At 35.8% G+C, this 12,076-nt stretch overlaps 5 protein-coding genes across 5 annotated transcripts; all 5 read right to left on the minus strand. All coding sequences in view use genetic code 12, as the record gives it.

Annotated features, from left to right (window-relative positions):
* Nucleotides 1-965: 965 nt before the first annotated feature.
* Nucleotides 966-1,754, minus strand: CORT_0C02150 (Ubc6 protein; the record flags this gene model as incomplete). The annotated part of the gene is made up of 1 exon (XM_003868447.1): nucleotides 966-1,754. One exon carries the CDS (start codon nucleotides 1,752-1,754, stop codon nucleotides 966-968), a length of 789 nt encoding a protein of 262 aa, XP_003868495.1.
* A 445-nt stretch (nucleotides 1,755-2,199) lies between these two features.
* CORT_0C02160 (hypothetical protein) lies at nucleotides 2,200-3,204 on the minus strand (the record flags this gene model as incomplete). Its single annotated transcript, XM_003868448.1, has 1 exon — nucleotides 2,200-3,204. One exon carries the CDS (start codon nucleotides 3,202-3,204, stop codon nucleotides 2,200-2,202), a length of 1,005 nt encoding a protein of 334 aa, XP_003868496.1.
* A 2,034-nt stretch (nucleotides 3,205-5,238) lies between these two features.
* On the minus strand, nucleotides 5,239-6,222 carry CORT_0C02170 (hypothetical protein; the record flags this gene model as incomplete). Its single annotated transcript, XM_003868449.1, has 1 exon — nucleotides 5,239-6,222. The coding sequence occupies one exon, from the start codon at nucleotides 6,220-6,222 to the stop codon at nucleotides 5,239-5,241; it is 984 nt and encodes a 327-aa protein (XP_003868497.1).
* A 625-nt stretch (nucleotides 6,223-6,847) lies between these two features.
* On the minus strand, nucleotides 6,848-8,092 carry CORT_0C02180 (hypothetical protein; the record flags this gene model as incomplete). The annotated part of the gene is made up of 1 exon (XM_003868450.1): nucleotides 6,848-8,092. One exon carries the CDS (start codon nucleotides 8,090-8,092, stop codon nucleotides 6,848-6,850), a length of 1,245 nt encoding a protein of 414 aa, XP_003868498.1.
* Nucleotides 8,093-9,505: 1,413 nt separating this feature from the next.
* Nucleotides 9,506-11,083, minus strand: CORT_0C02190 (Yck2 protein; the record flags this gene model as incomplete). Its single annotated transcript, XM_003868451.1, has 1 exon — nucleotides 9,506-11,083. One exon carries the CDS (start codon nucleotides 11,081-11,083, stop codon nucleotides 9,506-9,508), a length of 1,578 nt encoding a protein of 525 aa, XP_003868499.1.
* Between the last annotated feature and the right edge of the window lie 993 nt (nucleotides 11,084-12,076).

A 12,076-nucleotide genomic window follows, 5' to 3' on the forward strand; every position in this document is an offset into this window, starting at 1 on the left:
TTCGTATGCCATTTAGGGTATGCTTAAGGTTGAAGCCTTCTGGTGTATAGATTGTGGGGGGTTTGGTTGGTTTGGATGGTTTGGTTAGTTCGGTTAGCTGGTTAAGTGTAGTTTTAGTTAGCCTAAGTTTTGTCTTCTTTCCAATACGAGAGGAAGTAACTTGAAATGGAAAAATTGAGAAAAAAAAAAATTAAATTAAAATTAAAAATAGAGTGGTAGAAGTACTGCATACAGTGTTTATTTTGTTTTGGTATATATTTAGTCTTAGTAAGGAAAGAGACACAACAACAACTAGTAACAACGTGTGAATAATGTTTCATCAACTGGTATGTACTCTATTACATCATCATACTAACAATACACACGGTCTTATTGTTTTAGTTAGGGTTAGACGAAGTCGAATGTAGATCAATGCTTGACGTCAAAAAAAAAAGAACAAACAGGGTCCTTCTTCTATTCAAGTAGGCTCAAAAGGTAAAGAGAAGAACGTTTAAGCGATAAAAAGTAAATCTGTTATCATTTCTTTGGTTTAGCTTGTAGTGAACTTTTGAAGATATTTTTTATGTTATGTTGAATAGGTCTACTCTCTTTTCTTAATCGTATCCCCCACTTACATCCCCCACCACCACCGATCTACTCCAGAGTGAAGGAAGGCGGTAAGTTTGCTGTAAGGGCGTGGCTATTACGTAAAATATGGCATGTCTCATCTTTGAAAATGCGACAATGATTTCTACGACAATTTGCTATGCTTTTCGGATCGAAGATATTTCGATTAACCCCGAAAGTATATGGAGTATTTATAACCAGAATACAAATTGAGTTACACCCAATACAATACAAAATCGTCTGCATTTGTTCGGGGGAAAGATGGGATCATTCGTATTCATTAACCAAAAACTACTATAAAACTTTCTATCAAAGCTCGTTTATAAACTATTGTATGGTCAGACTCTTCTTCTCTCCCCTCAGCCCGTCTTCATAATACCAAAGTAAGCAGCAAGAAAAGCAGCAACCAATATACCCACCAAAGCAGTCAAACTACCAAGACTACCACCACCTGCTCCTCCTGCACCACCACCATTGGCGCCCTTGTTAACAACAGACAAGTTTCTTTCATGTTCAATCAACAACCTTGCTCTATCTTCGGGATCCAACTTATCCAACTGAGACAAATCAATAGCCTTTTCAACAACCGAACTAGCATTGCCACCATTTGCTAACTGTTTCTGCTTTTCTGCCTCTTCTTCCTCAGCACGTGCGATCTCTTGTTTATTCTGTTTAACCACATCTGGAAACTGTTTAACAAACCGTGGATTCTCTCTAACGTTCCACTTTTTACTATCACGAGCCAACTTCCGCTTCACATTCTCTGATGTTGTAATGGACCCCGTTGTAGACTCTTCACCAGTCATAAAACTAAGTAACCCAGTTAAAATTGTCGCTACACTCCATGCTGGGTTCCAAGTATCAGGATGATAATCACTCATTGATAAACATAATCTTGTATTACATGAAAAACGTCCATTAGGTGTAATCATTGATATCGAAGGTGGTTTAAAAGGATACTCTTGAGGGAATCTCAATAATCCATGGTATTGACCATGTTCAAATGGTGTATTTGGTGGTCCAGTGATGATGTAGTGCCATTCCAAAATGTTTTCATCGTTGGGTTTGGCGGTGATGTAAGGTGGTGGCGTTAGTTGAATAGCTTTATATTCTTTAGTTAATCGTCTTTGTGATTGTCTTGATGCCATGTTGAAGAAAATAGAGGTATGTTGTAAACTTCGGAAAAGTTGGAAATGGGATAATTAGTTGTGATTATATAGGTGTATGTGATATGAGTATATTCTATAGGGTGTAGTGTTCTTGATGTGTTGCCTCTATAAAAGGATGTTAAAAAAGTGTGTGGTTTTTGAAATATAAGGTAGAATATTAATAGTAGTGTGATTGAAACTGATGATGAAATTAGTTTCTGATATGTTCGTTTAATTAACACACACAAATTTCTTTTTCTTTTCTTTTTTTGTTGGCTTTTATAAATGTCACATTTTGTAACTGATGTCATAGGATTCAAACTTACGACATTTCAGAAGGAACTCCTATATTTTTATATATTTTCCAATACTTAGTCTATTCTAAGTATCTAACCTATGAATCTACACGACTGCACACTCACGTCGTCAAAAATTCTTCTCTAGCCTACTTTGTTTCTGGTTTTTGCCCAACCGCGTAAACCAAACTAGTCTCAATTAAATAATTCACTTGTCCATCAATTTCCTTTTCTTCCAATTCACCAGCATTCATGCTATCAACCATTGATTGTTTCGAATGGTTTAAAACGAATTCACGTGGTTGCCATAAACTAGTCCGAAATTCTCTAGCACTTGACACATTTATCAATCCCGCCAAATCACCTAATGTGTGATTCAATTTATCAATCTTTAATCCTCCCATATGTTGAACACCGTGGGCTATGTCTCTATTCTGATTGGACAATGAATCAACCTGTTCAACATCTTCATTGTAGAAATCTATGATAAACATCCATCCGCCAGGTTTCAAGAATTCAGCAATTTTCTTAGTAACTTCTTGATAATTGTGGATGTGGTGGTAAGATATAGTTGAGAATACAACATCAAAGTAATTATTAAACTTTGTCAATTCCGATTGTAAATTTGGATCAAGAACATCGTACTCAAATGACTTCATCGACACCTTGTCGTTACTAAACTTGGCAGCTCTCTCATTAAAGTACTTCAAGAACGTAGATCCAATATCAATTCCAGCAATCTCACTCCTCGGTTCATCACCACTTCCTGTGAGATAAGGAACAAATAACTCAGTAACCATTCCCGTACCACAAGCAAAATCCAACAATTTCATACCAGGACGGAAAATTGATTTTGGGTACTTATCCGAATAAGTGCTTGGATCGGGCAATATATCTTTCTTAGTGAAACCGTTCAATGGTAAATGAGCATCACCCAACAATGGCTCCGATTCCTCCAAACTCTTTCTCTTAACTGGAACACATAAATCAAATTCCAACATGTGTTTAGCAAACAAATAACTAAGCAAGACTTGCGAGTCTCGCTTCTCATACACTTGAGCAAATGCTTCATCAAAAGCTCGTTTGTTCTCAACGATCGCTTGTTGATGAGCGTCAACTGTTGTGTTTGACTTCGAAGTAGCATCAGATGTCATTGCGATGTTTGTGGGTGTTGCTGGCTGAGAATGTGTGCTTATACTATTTTAGCTCTATTATATATTATGATATCTTTTCTAAAGCAATTGTGGTAAAGTACAAATTTAATTATACATGTAGGATTGGTCGGGGTTTGTGAGATTTCTTGCTTATATAATAATTGTCTGATTTTTCAACCGTTGTCTAGTAGTTACGAAATTTTGAGTCAATTCAGACTTTCCCAATTTGGTGATACTTACGCAAGATTAGTTCATAACCACTTTGATGTTGCAAAAATAAAATATTGATTGAATAAAAACTAAACTTCCTATCTTCAACTAAACCCCATCTATTAGCAAAGCTTACTCTTATAAGTGTCGAGCGAACATCTTCCATGTCCAGTAAACAAACGATATACAGGGGAATACTCCGAGACAAATAATAAAAAATTCCATGAGTATGCCCACTATTTCTAAAGCGTGTTCTATTTCTTCAAAGGCACCTTGGGCTCAAAGCAAGATCTGACTATATCTACTTTATTCTTTGGCTGAAAGTGTTTGATAATATATGTTAAATAGCAAGCTTCTTTGTCGCCTAAAAACCAATCTAGTTATTCATCCACAACAAAAGCAAAATGTGATTGAAAAACCGTGCTCCATATAATGGACGCTTTTAGTAAGAACCTCATAAATATAGAAAGGAATCGCAAGTCATGCAAGAGATAAAAAATATTCGAAAAGTTAAGGGAAACTTTTATTTGGGCCATACTCGTATAGTTGTTCAATTAGAGTAGAACCACTGATGGCGGTGCTCAAAACTGGATTTTCCTTAGTTGAATTTTCTGTGTGTCTTTGAGCTTCTTTGGAAAAGGTGCCTCATTGTGAATTTCCAGGAGTGAAGGCTTGTGACAATGGTGTGAATTCTTCACTTGGTTCACTTGGGATCATTTCAGATTCTCCACTCTCTGTTATCAGCGGTGTACTAGTTTCATTTTGAGAGAATTTGTTTTCCTTCAGGTTCTCTCATGAGTCAAAAAGTGATTGGTTGCTAATGGGGAAAGCTTTGAAAAATATGACTAGGAACTTTGGGTCGGAATTTATAATAGTTGGTAATGCGCTTTTCAAATCGGAAACACAAAACTAAATAAGAGGGGTAATCACAATAGTAATCCACTTCTCTTAAAAACAAAGGGTTCGGTCCATAAGAAGAAAAATATTTGCATTCGTTTTACATAGATGAAAGGTAGGTACAAGAAGATGCAGTGGAACAAAACAAGGTATATTATACTTCATACTGTTTACAAACTCAAAATTATTCAATCTGTTTACGACTATCTTTAACTGTCAACTTCACGAAAATTTGCAACTCATTTCTAAAATAAAAGGACACCTCTTTTTCAACCAGAAGCTTTCCAGTTTCCTGTTGGAAGAAAGACAACTACTTCAAATTACACTCTTTTATTTTAGAATGAACAAAAAGTATCATCATCTTAGTCAATTTTAGCACCGCGTATAGGATCAAATATATAAAAAGTTGGAACTCAACTTTTGGGCCAAGCTTTGATATTTCTTGATTTATTTTGGTAATCCTTTGTACGTAACCATTATCTGTGGAACGTCCTTGTTCATCAATCCAGTAGGTGGAATCTCTTCCATCGTCAGTTTTGTCTGCGGGGGTTGGGCTCGTTTTAGGATGCATCTATGAGTTGGAACTAATTTTGAAGTTGAAGTGGAATTATCATAACTTAGGATCAGCTGCCTTATACTTAAATGAATCGAAACTGTTATTGTTTTTTTTTTCTGTGGTACATACCATCTACACCAGTCAGATAAAACTCCCGTTTATACCTCCATCTTCTCCACGCGCAATCGGCAGTACATGATAGGTGTAATCAAGAGCTTATACAAAAATACTCTACAATATCCAAACTCAGAATTCCTATTGTTTTTTTTAAAAAGATCTACGTCAGAAATGCTTCATATGCATAAAAAATCTTCAAAAAGTGAAAAGCGCCAATGACGCTACTAATTTCCACAACATCAGCCACATGCTTTTCACTTAGATTCCGGTTTTTGTCCAATTGCATAAATAAAACTGGTTTCAACAAGATAATTCATTTGTCCATCAATCTCTTTGCTTTCCAATTCACCATTGTTCATCTTATCAACCATAGCCTTTGTACTATGACTACGAATAAATACATCGGGTTGCCATAAATTGGCACGGAATTCACGAGCACTCGAAACGTTTACCAACCCGGAGAATTCACCTAATGTGTGGTTTAATTTGTCAATTTTTAATCCACCCATGTGTTGAACTTCATTGGATAAGGATCGACTATTTGTCTCATCGAGATCTTCGATGTCTTCGTTGTAGAAATCAATAATGAACATCCAACCACCGGGTTTTAAGAAGTCAACCAACTTTTTGGTTACTTCTTGATAGCTGTGAATATGGTGATATGAAATAGTGGAGAAGATAAAATCAAAGTAATTGTTGAACTTGGTTAGTTCTGGTTGTACCTTTGGATCAAGAACATCATATTCGTATGATTTCATTGACACTTTATCATTACTCAACTTAGCAGCTCTTTGATCAAAATATTTTAAAAATGTGGACCCGATATCAATTCCAACTATTTCACTCTTTGGGCCACCGTTAGCATTAGCAGTTAGGTAAGGCACGAATAATTCAGTAACCATCCCTGTACCACAAGCAAAATCCAACAATTTCATACCGGGGCGGAAGATTGTTTTTGGGTATTTCTCCAAATATGTGCCTGGGTCAGGCAAAGTTTCCTCTCTGCTGAACCCACTGAATGGTAAATGAGCGTCACCTAACAATGGTTCCGATTCTTCTAAGCTCCTTCTTTTCACTGGCACACCTAAATCAAATTCCAATATATGTTTAGCAAACAAGTATGCCATCAATATTTGAGTTTCCTTTTTGTCATATTTTCGAGCAAGTACTTCATCAAATGCTTGTCTGTTTAATTCGACTGCATGTTTATGGGCTTGAGCTGATTCAATGTCTGTCATATTTCTTGAATTCTTATTTTGACTAACTTGTAAATGATGGAGTAAAATGGATGAATTCAGCTAGAGAAGGTTTACTTGAATGCAATGGTTTTCAAGACAACTACTTTTGGTAATTGAAGTGATTCAGTGTTCGTCGGAATTGTGCCGAATGTTTATAGTTTTATTTTGTCAAGCCATATTTCAGATTATGTAATCACAGAAGCGTACGGCTATTACCCGATCAGGCAAAGTCATAAGAGATCGCCGATCTTTCAAGACTGGAAAGGTTGTACTCTGTCAATGACAATGCCAATTGTAGGTTTGAAACCCACCACTAATGGTACAAATCCTTACTCATATTCGGGTGGTAATATAGTCAGTTGAAACATTCAGTAAGTCAGTTGAAACTCTCACTTGTAAATCAATCATATTAGTAAGCAATGTGTAAGCAGAATTATTCGAAGAAAAGCAGATATTTGGTCAAACTAAGAGAGAAACTTATAAACTAATCGATGCCATATATTATAGAGGTCTCTGCTAACCAGAGCACAAACACTGTAAAATAATGCATTCATAAAAGCAACACAAATCAAAGAATCAAAACGCAAAACCAAGCAAAACTCAGATTAACCAAGATTATGCTTCTTCAGCAAAGCATTTCTTCATAAGTAGTTTTAATATACTCCTCCAAGCTCTTCAACTGTTCTACCATCTTCTTCTTATCAAACACCTTCTTACCGGAATCTCCTTCTTCAACCATAGCACCCAGCTTGATTAAATCCAATTTTTGCTTCACCAAATCACAACGATAATTGACCCATTGTTGATAAAATTCATGATATCTGGACCCAAAATTAACTTCAGGTTTAACAGTATCCAAAACACTAGTATCGGGTAAAGAAGGATCACGAGCGCGGAAACTTGTAACCATGGTGATACGTTCACTTAAACCTTGAGGTGCTGGTGCAATGTGTTCAATCAATCTACCTTGCAAAACACAAGCTGAACCTTGTTTAGGAGATGGAACTATGGCAATTTCTTGCTCTACTTCCGCTTTAGTTTTACCCATACGAAGTGATGTCTCACCACCAATCATATTTGTAGTGTCACTGAGCATAAGCACACATACAAATGGGTAAGAATCATGATGCCATCCAACAACAGCACGAATATCATCACCATGCCTAGATGAAGAAGTTGAAACTTTTCTTTCTTTTACTCGCTCTTCCTCTTTTGCTTCTTCATGTTTGGCAATCTCGGCATCAGCTTCCTCAGGAGTCTTCATTGATATATTAGCATGAGCAATTTCAAAATCAATAACAATTTCTAAATCAACACCAGCCATCTTGGAAACCAATTCCATTGTAGCTGGATGGGTCCAAGCGTCATGAATAAATTCACAATTGACATTTCCTTCATTATCCTTTACGTATCCTCTAACAACACAATCCATTCCACTAGTTGAGCTGTGGCAATACCTGGCATACTTCATGAAGTTTTCCCTAGCTAATAATTCACTACGCATAATATCAATTGCTTCATCAGTGAACAAAGGGAATGGGTCTGAAACACCAATAGGTGAAATTTGCATTTGTGGATTTGAAAGTCCTAATTGTTCCAACGTTAATCTACGGGTGTTGTTGTATTGCTCTTGTCCCGAAGACCCATTGGCATAGTATTGCAAGTGGACTAAGGGATAAAATTTAGGGTTGATTGGTGTGATGGAATAAGGAGCTGAAGTTGGTGTGGGTGCTGTTGGTGATTTGGTGGGGATTGACTTGTAGATGGGTTCAAGCTGTGAAACATAAGTGTCAAGTGGGACTCTCTTATGAATGTTGCCATCCAAAATATCTTGATAGTTGGGAATAGCAGTAGTAGCAACTGTAGCCATTGTCAATATCGCTCAAATTAAGTTAGTCAAAGTCAAAGAAAAGTATAAAGTGGCAATTGAGAAATATTAGAGTAAAGATGTAGAGGAGGAGAGAAAAGTGCATTCCGGAAGTGGTGAGGAAAGTTACTTCAATCCCTATTTATAATTTTTCTTCTAACTTTACTGAAATCTACTTATCTTTAATACCTCAATGAAATAGTTGCGAAAAATGAATACTGAAAACGGACAAAATAAAACATCAAATACACAAAAACAACAAAAACTGATCGTACACAAAATTCAATTTTTATAGAATCGATAGATAAGCAAACTACAAAGCATATAAACAAACGCAAATTCTACCAAATTTGAAGTGGATGCGTAGTCTAGATTTGATAGATAACGTAAATTGATAAGTTTGAAAACAGCAAGTTTCGTCAAGCTTGCAAGACTTTAGTTTATCCAAATTCGGTCCATTGTATATAAACAAGTTATAATTCCTTAATTTAGAATCAAATTCCATTCACCACATCGGTTTGCGTTTTCTTCCTTTGGATATAAACAGTCAATAAATCCAGCAATTGTAAATACTATTGGGATATACTCGAACTATTGTGGATATAGATAAGACTAATTAGAAATCACTTTTTGGAAGTTATTACATTAGTATTATTTGAAAATTGTCATAGCTAGCACATCAGAAATTCAAAACCTCCTCTAATATACTCACTCTGATTTGACAGGATGTAGGTGCTGTTAGCTACCGATACTAGACAAACAATTGTCTTTGTCTACCCGTTCCAAAATGCACTTGGTAGCGATTTCTTGAAACTTGCATCGTCGTATCTTCAATGCACATTTATCTACCTTCAGAGTGATAATGAAAACATAAGCTTTATACAATACTCACTCAGCATTGCAAGCTCTACACCATCCAATATTCCACAATATAGAATTCCGTAAAGTTATACAAGTACATTTTAACCCCTTGTCAATTTTCGTCGCCGATAAAATAAATTGATCATTAAAACGAGGTGACAAAATGGCGACCTCGTATCTGGATTTTGTGAGGGAAATGCACAACCCCTATCGCATGATGACACTTTCATTCATACAGTCACAACTAAAGATATTGGACCCTTTCAATTCAATTATAAGAAGGGTACCACATTACTCACGCTTTGAAGAGAGTAAGACAATCTTGAAATTGCATTCAATTAGATTAACGTCGTCTATATATAGATACAGACGCAATCTATTAATTAAATAAGACACTCAAAACATTGTTTATTAATATTAATATATCTGTATATTGTAATAACAATTATTCTTTTAAAAGAAACCAAATAAAATTCCAAATGACAAAGGGTTGGAATCAATAATCACCTTCAAGAACACACAGCCATACAAAAATTACTCCCCTCTTGTCTCCCCCTAATGACAACATAACTTAGAAAATAATCCCTTGTGTTCTTCATCCTCATCAAGATGTTGTTGTTGATGTGGTTGTTGTTGGTATTGTCCATACCCTTCATATTTGCCACCAGCACCTGCACCACCAGCAACACTATTTCCACCACCATTGTTTGCCAACATGTCATTCCGACTAGTTGTAGGCAATGCCGAGTTTGATTCTTGTTTGATTGGCGGTAATGGTCTATTAACTAAATGTTGTAATTTTTGTTGATGCAATTGAGCTGCTGATAATTGCAGTTGCAGTTGTGGTTGATTCAATTGTTGTTGTTGTTGGTATTGTTGTTGTGATTGTTGTTGTTGTTGCTGATGCGCTTGCTGTTGTTGCTGTTGTTGTTGTTGTGGTTGTCTACTCCTTCTTTGATCACGATGTCTTCTTTCTCTTTCATTTGGAGGATTAGGATGTCCATATCCGTGCAAATTAGGTTTCTTATTGATTGCAGCATCCCATCCTTTACCTCCATTTAAATGCATCCAATCGTAGTCTCCATCACATGATTGTCCTAAATCATCCAATGCTGAAACCAACAACATTCTATATTCTTCATAAGGAGGTTCAGCATCAAATGGTAATGATCTTACTGAATCTAAATATTCGGCAAATTGTGTAGGTAATCCATCACAAAGAGTAACTGCTGGGGTTGTTCTCTTTTTGTCACCAATCTTTTCATATTTTTGTTTATTAGTTGGTGCTTTTAAACCTTGCCATGGTAATTGACCTCTTAAAAAGTAAAAAAAAACATGACCTAATGCTTCTAAATCATCACGTCTTGACTGTTCTCTTCCTAAATGGGTGTTTATCGACATATATCTAGCAGTACCACTCAATGATTTTTTTTCTCTATATGGAATATGTTGTTTTGTTCTTGGATCACGATATTGTTTTGCCATACCAAAATCAATTAAATGAACATTATTTTCATCGGGCATGCCTTGACGTCCAATAAGAAAATTATCAGGTTTAATATCTCTATAAATCAAATCATGACGATGCACTTCTTCAACTAAAGTCAACATTTGTATAGCAATTTGTACAACTGTCTTTACGGAAAATCTCCTTCCACACCAATCAAATAAATCTTCCAATGAAGGACCCAATAAATCAATAACTAAAATGTTATGCAATCCTTCTTGACCAAAATAATATGCATTGGGAATACCAGCACATCCTTGTAAATGTTTATAAGTTCTATACTCATCTCTTAATTGAGGCGCTTCAGTCTTTCTAGGTTCAAATTTAATGGCCACTGGACCTCCATTTATAATGTTTGTACCTTCAAATATAACTCCAAATGAACCTTCACCAATTTTCTTGCCAATTTTGTAATGTAAGCCAACAACTGAGGAATTGGAGTTGCTCGATGAAGAAGCAGCGGCTGCTGCTGCTGTATTGAGTGGAGCACCATTGGCTTGTGAGTGATGATGAAGATGTTGGTTCATAACTGCTGAAGTGTTTTTGGAGTTGATAACTGGACTATGTGATGCTTGTGCAGCTGCTAATGCGGCTGGATTAGTTGGTGATGCTACACGATTAGACATGTAATTGAGTAGACTTGAATTAGTGGTGGTTGTCTTATAGAGCCTGGGATCCTATAAGAATTTTGCACGAGTGTTGGCGATGTTGATATACAATGATGGATTGGTAATTTGCTGTTTTTCTGGTGGATGTCAGTACAAAGGCAACTGTAGATATATGACTCTCTATATGTGTATAAGTAGCGAAATATTGTCTAGTTGAGAGGGAGGATGGTACTGTAGTGACTATGGGACGATGTAAACACACTGAGTGATGTTTCTAGTAGAAAAAGGGCAATCAAATGAACACTAAAAACCGATAAAAAAGACAACCAAATTGGAAAGATAAAGTATAGTCGTTTAATGAACTGAATATGAATGTGTATTACTCTATTGGTACAGTGGTATAAGTACCTTGTATGTAGGTGAATGGATGTTTGATTGATTGGTTGGTGTGTGTGTAGTGGGTTCTGTGTGTTTGTGTGTGTGTATATGTGGTTGATTTGATTTCCTTACTTTCTAATTCTTATTAAGTTGTCGTTGGATTTTTTTTTCTTTCATTCATTCGTTTCTTTTTGTTTTCTATGAGTAAGTGTTAAGTGGGTGATTCTATTTTATTTAAATTTCTTTTTTTACATTTTTTTGTTTTTGCGATGCTACCAATTAATCAAACTTTTTGGTGTAAGTGACTTTGTTTATAAAACCGCCTTCATCCAAGGGGCACTCTACAAAGGAAGTTGGCAATAGGCTTCTTAAAATGTTAGTAAAAACCTGAGTACAGTCTTAAATTCGAAATCGATGTTAAAGGATTCAAAACTACAAATTTTAATTGTATGTAATTTTGTACAAAGAATGAACTAAAGATGGCACACTCACACATTATCACGAGAATTGACGTGGAGGCACCATAAGGATGTTCGATCTCTTCATTATTTAGAGTGCTGGCCTCACAAATACTGTTCTTTTATAAGGGATTAATGTGTTGCTACAAATTTGAAGTGATGACTCTAAACAAAG

The sequence above is a fragment of the Candida orthopsilosis genome (assembly GCF_000315875.1).
Source record: "Candida orthopsilosis Co 90-125, chromosome 3 draft sequence".
Taxonomy (NCBI): Eukaryota; Fungi; Ascomycota; class Pichiomycetes; order Serinales; family Debaryomycetaceae; genus Lodderomyces; species Lodderomyces orthopsilosis.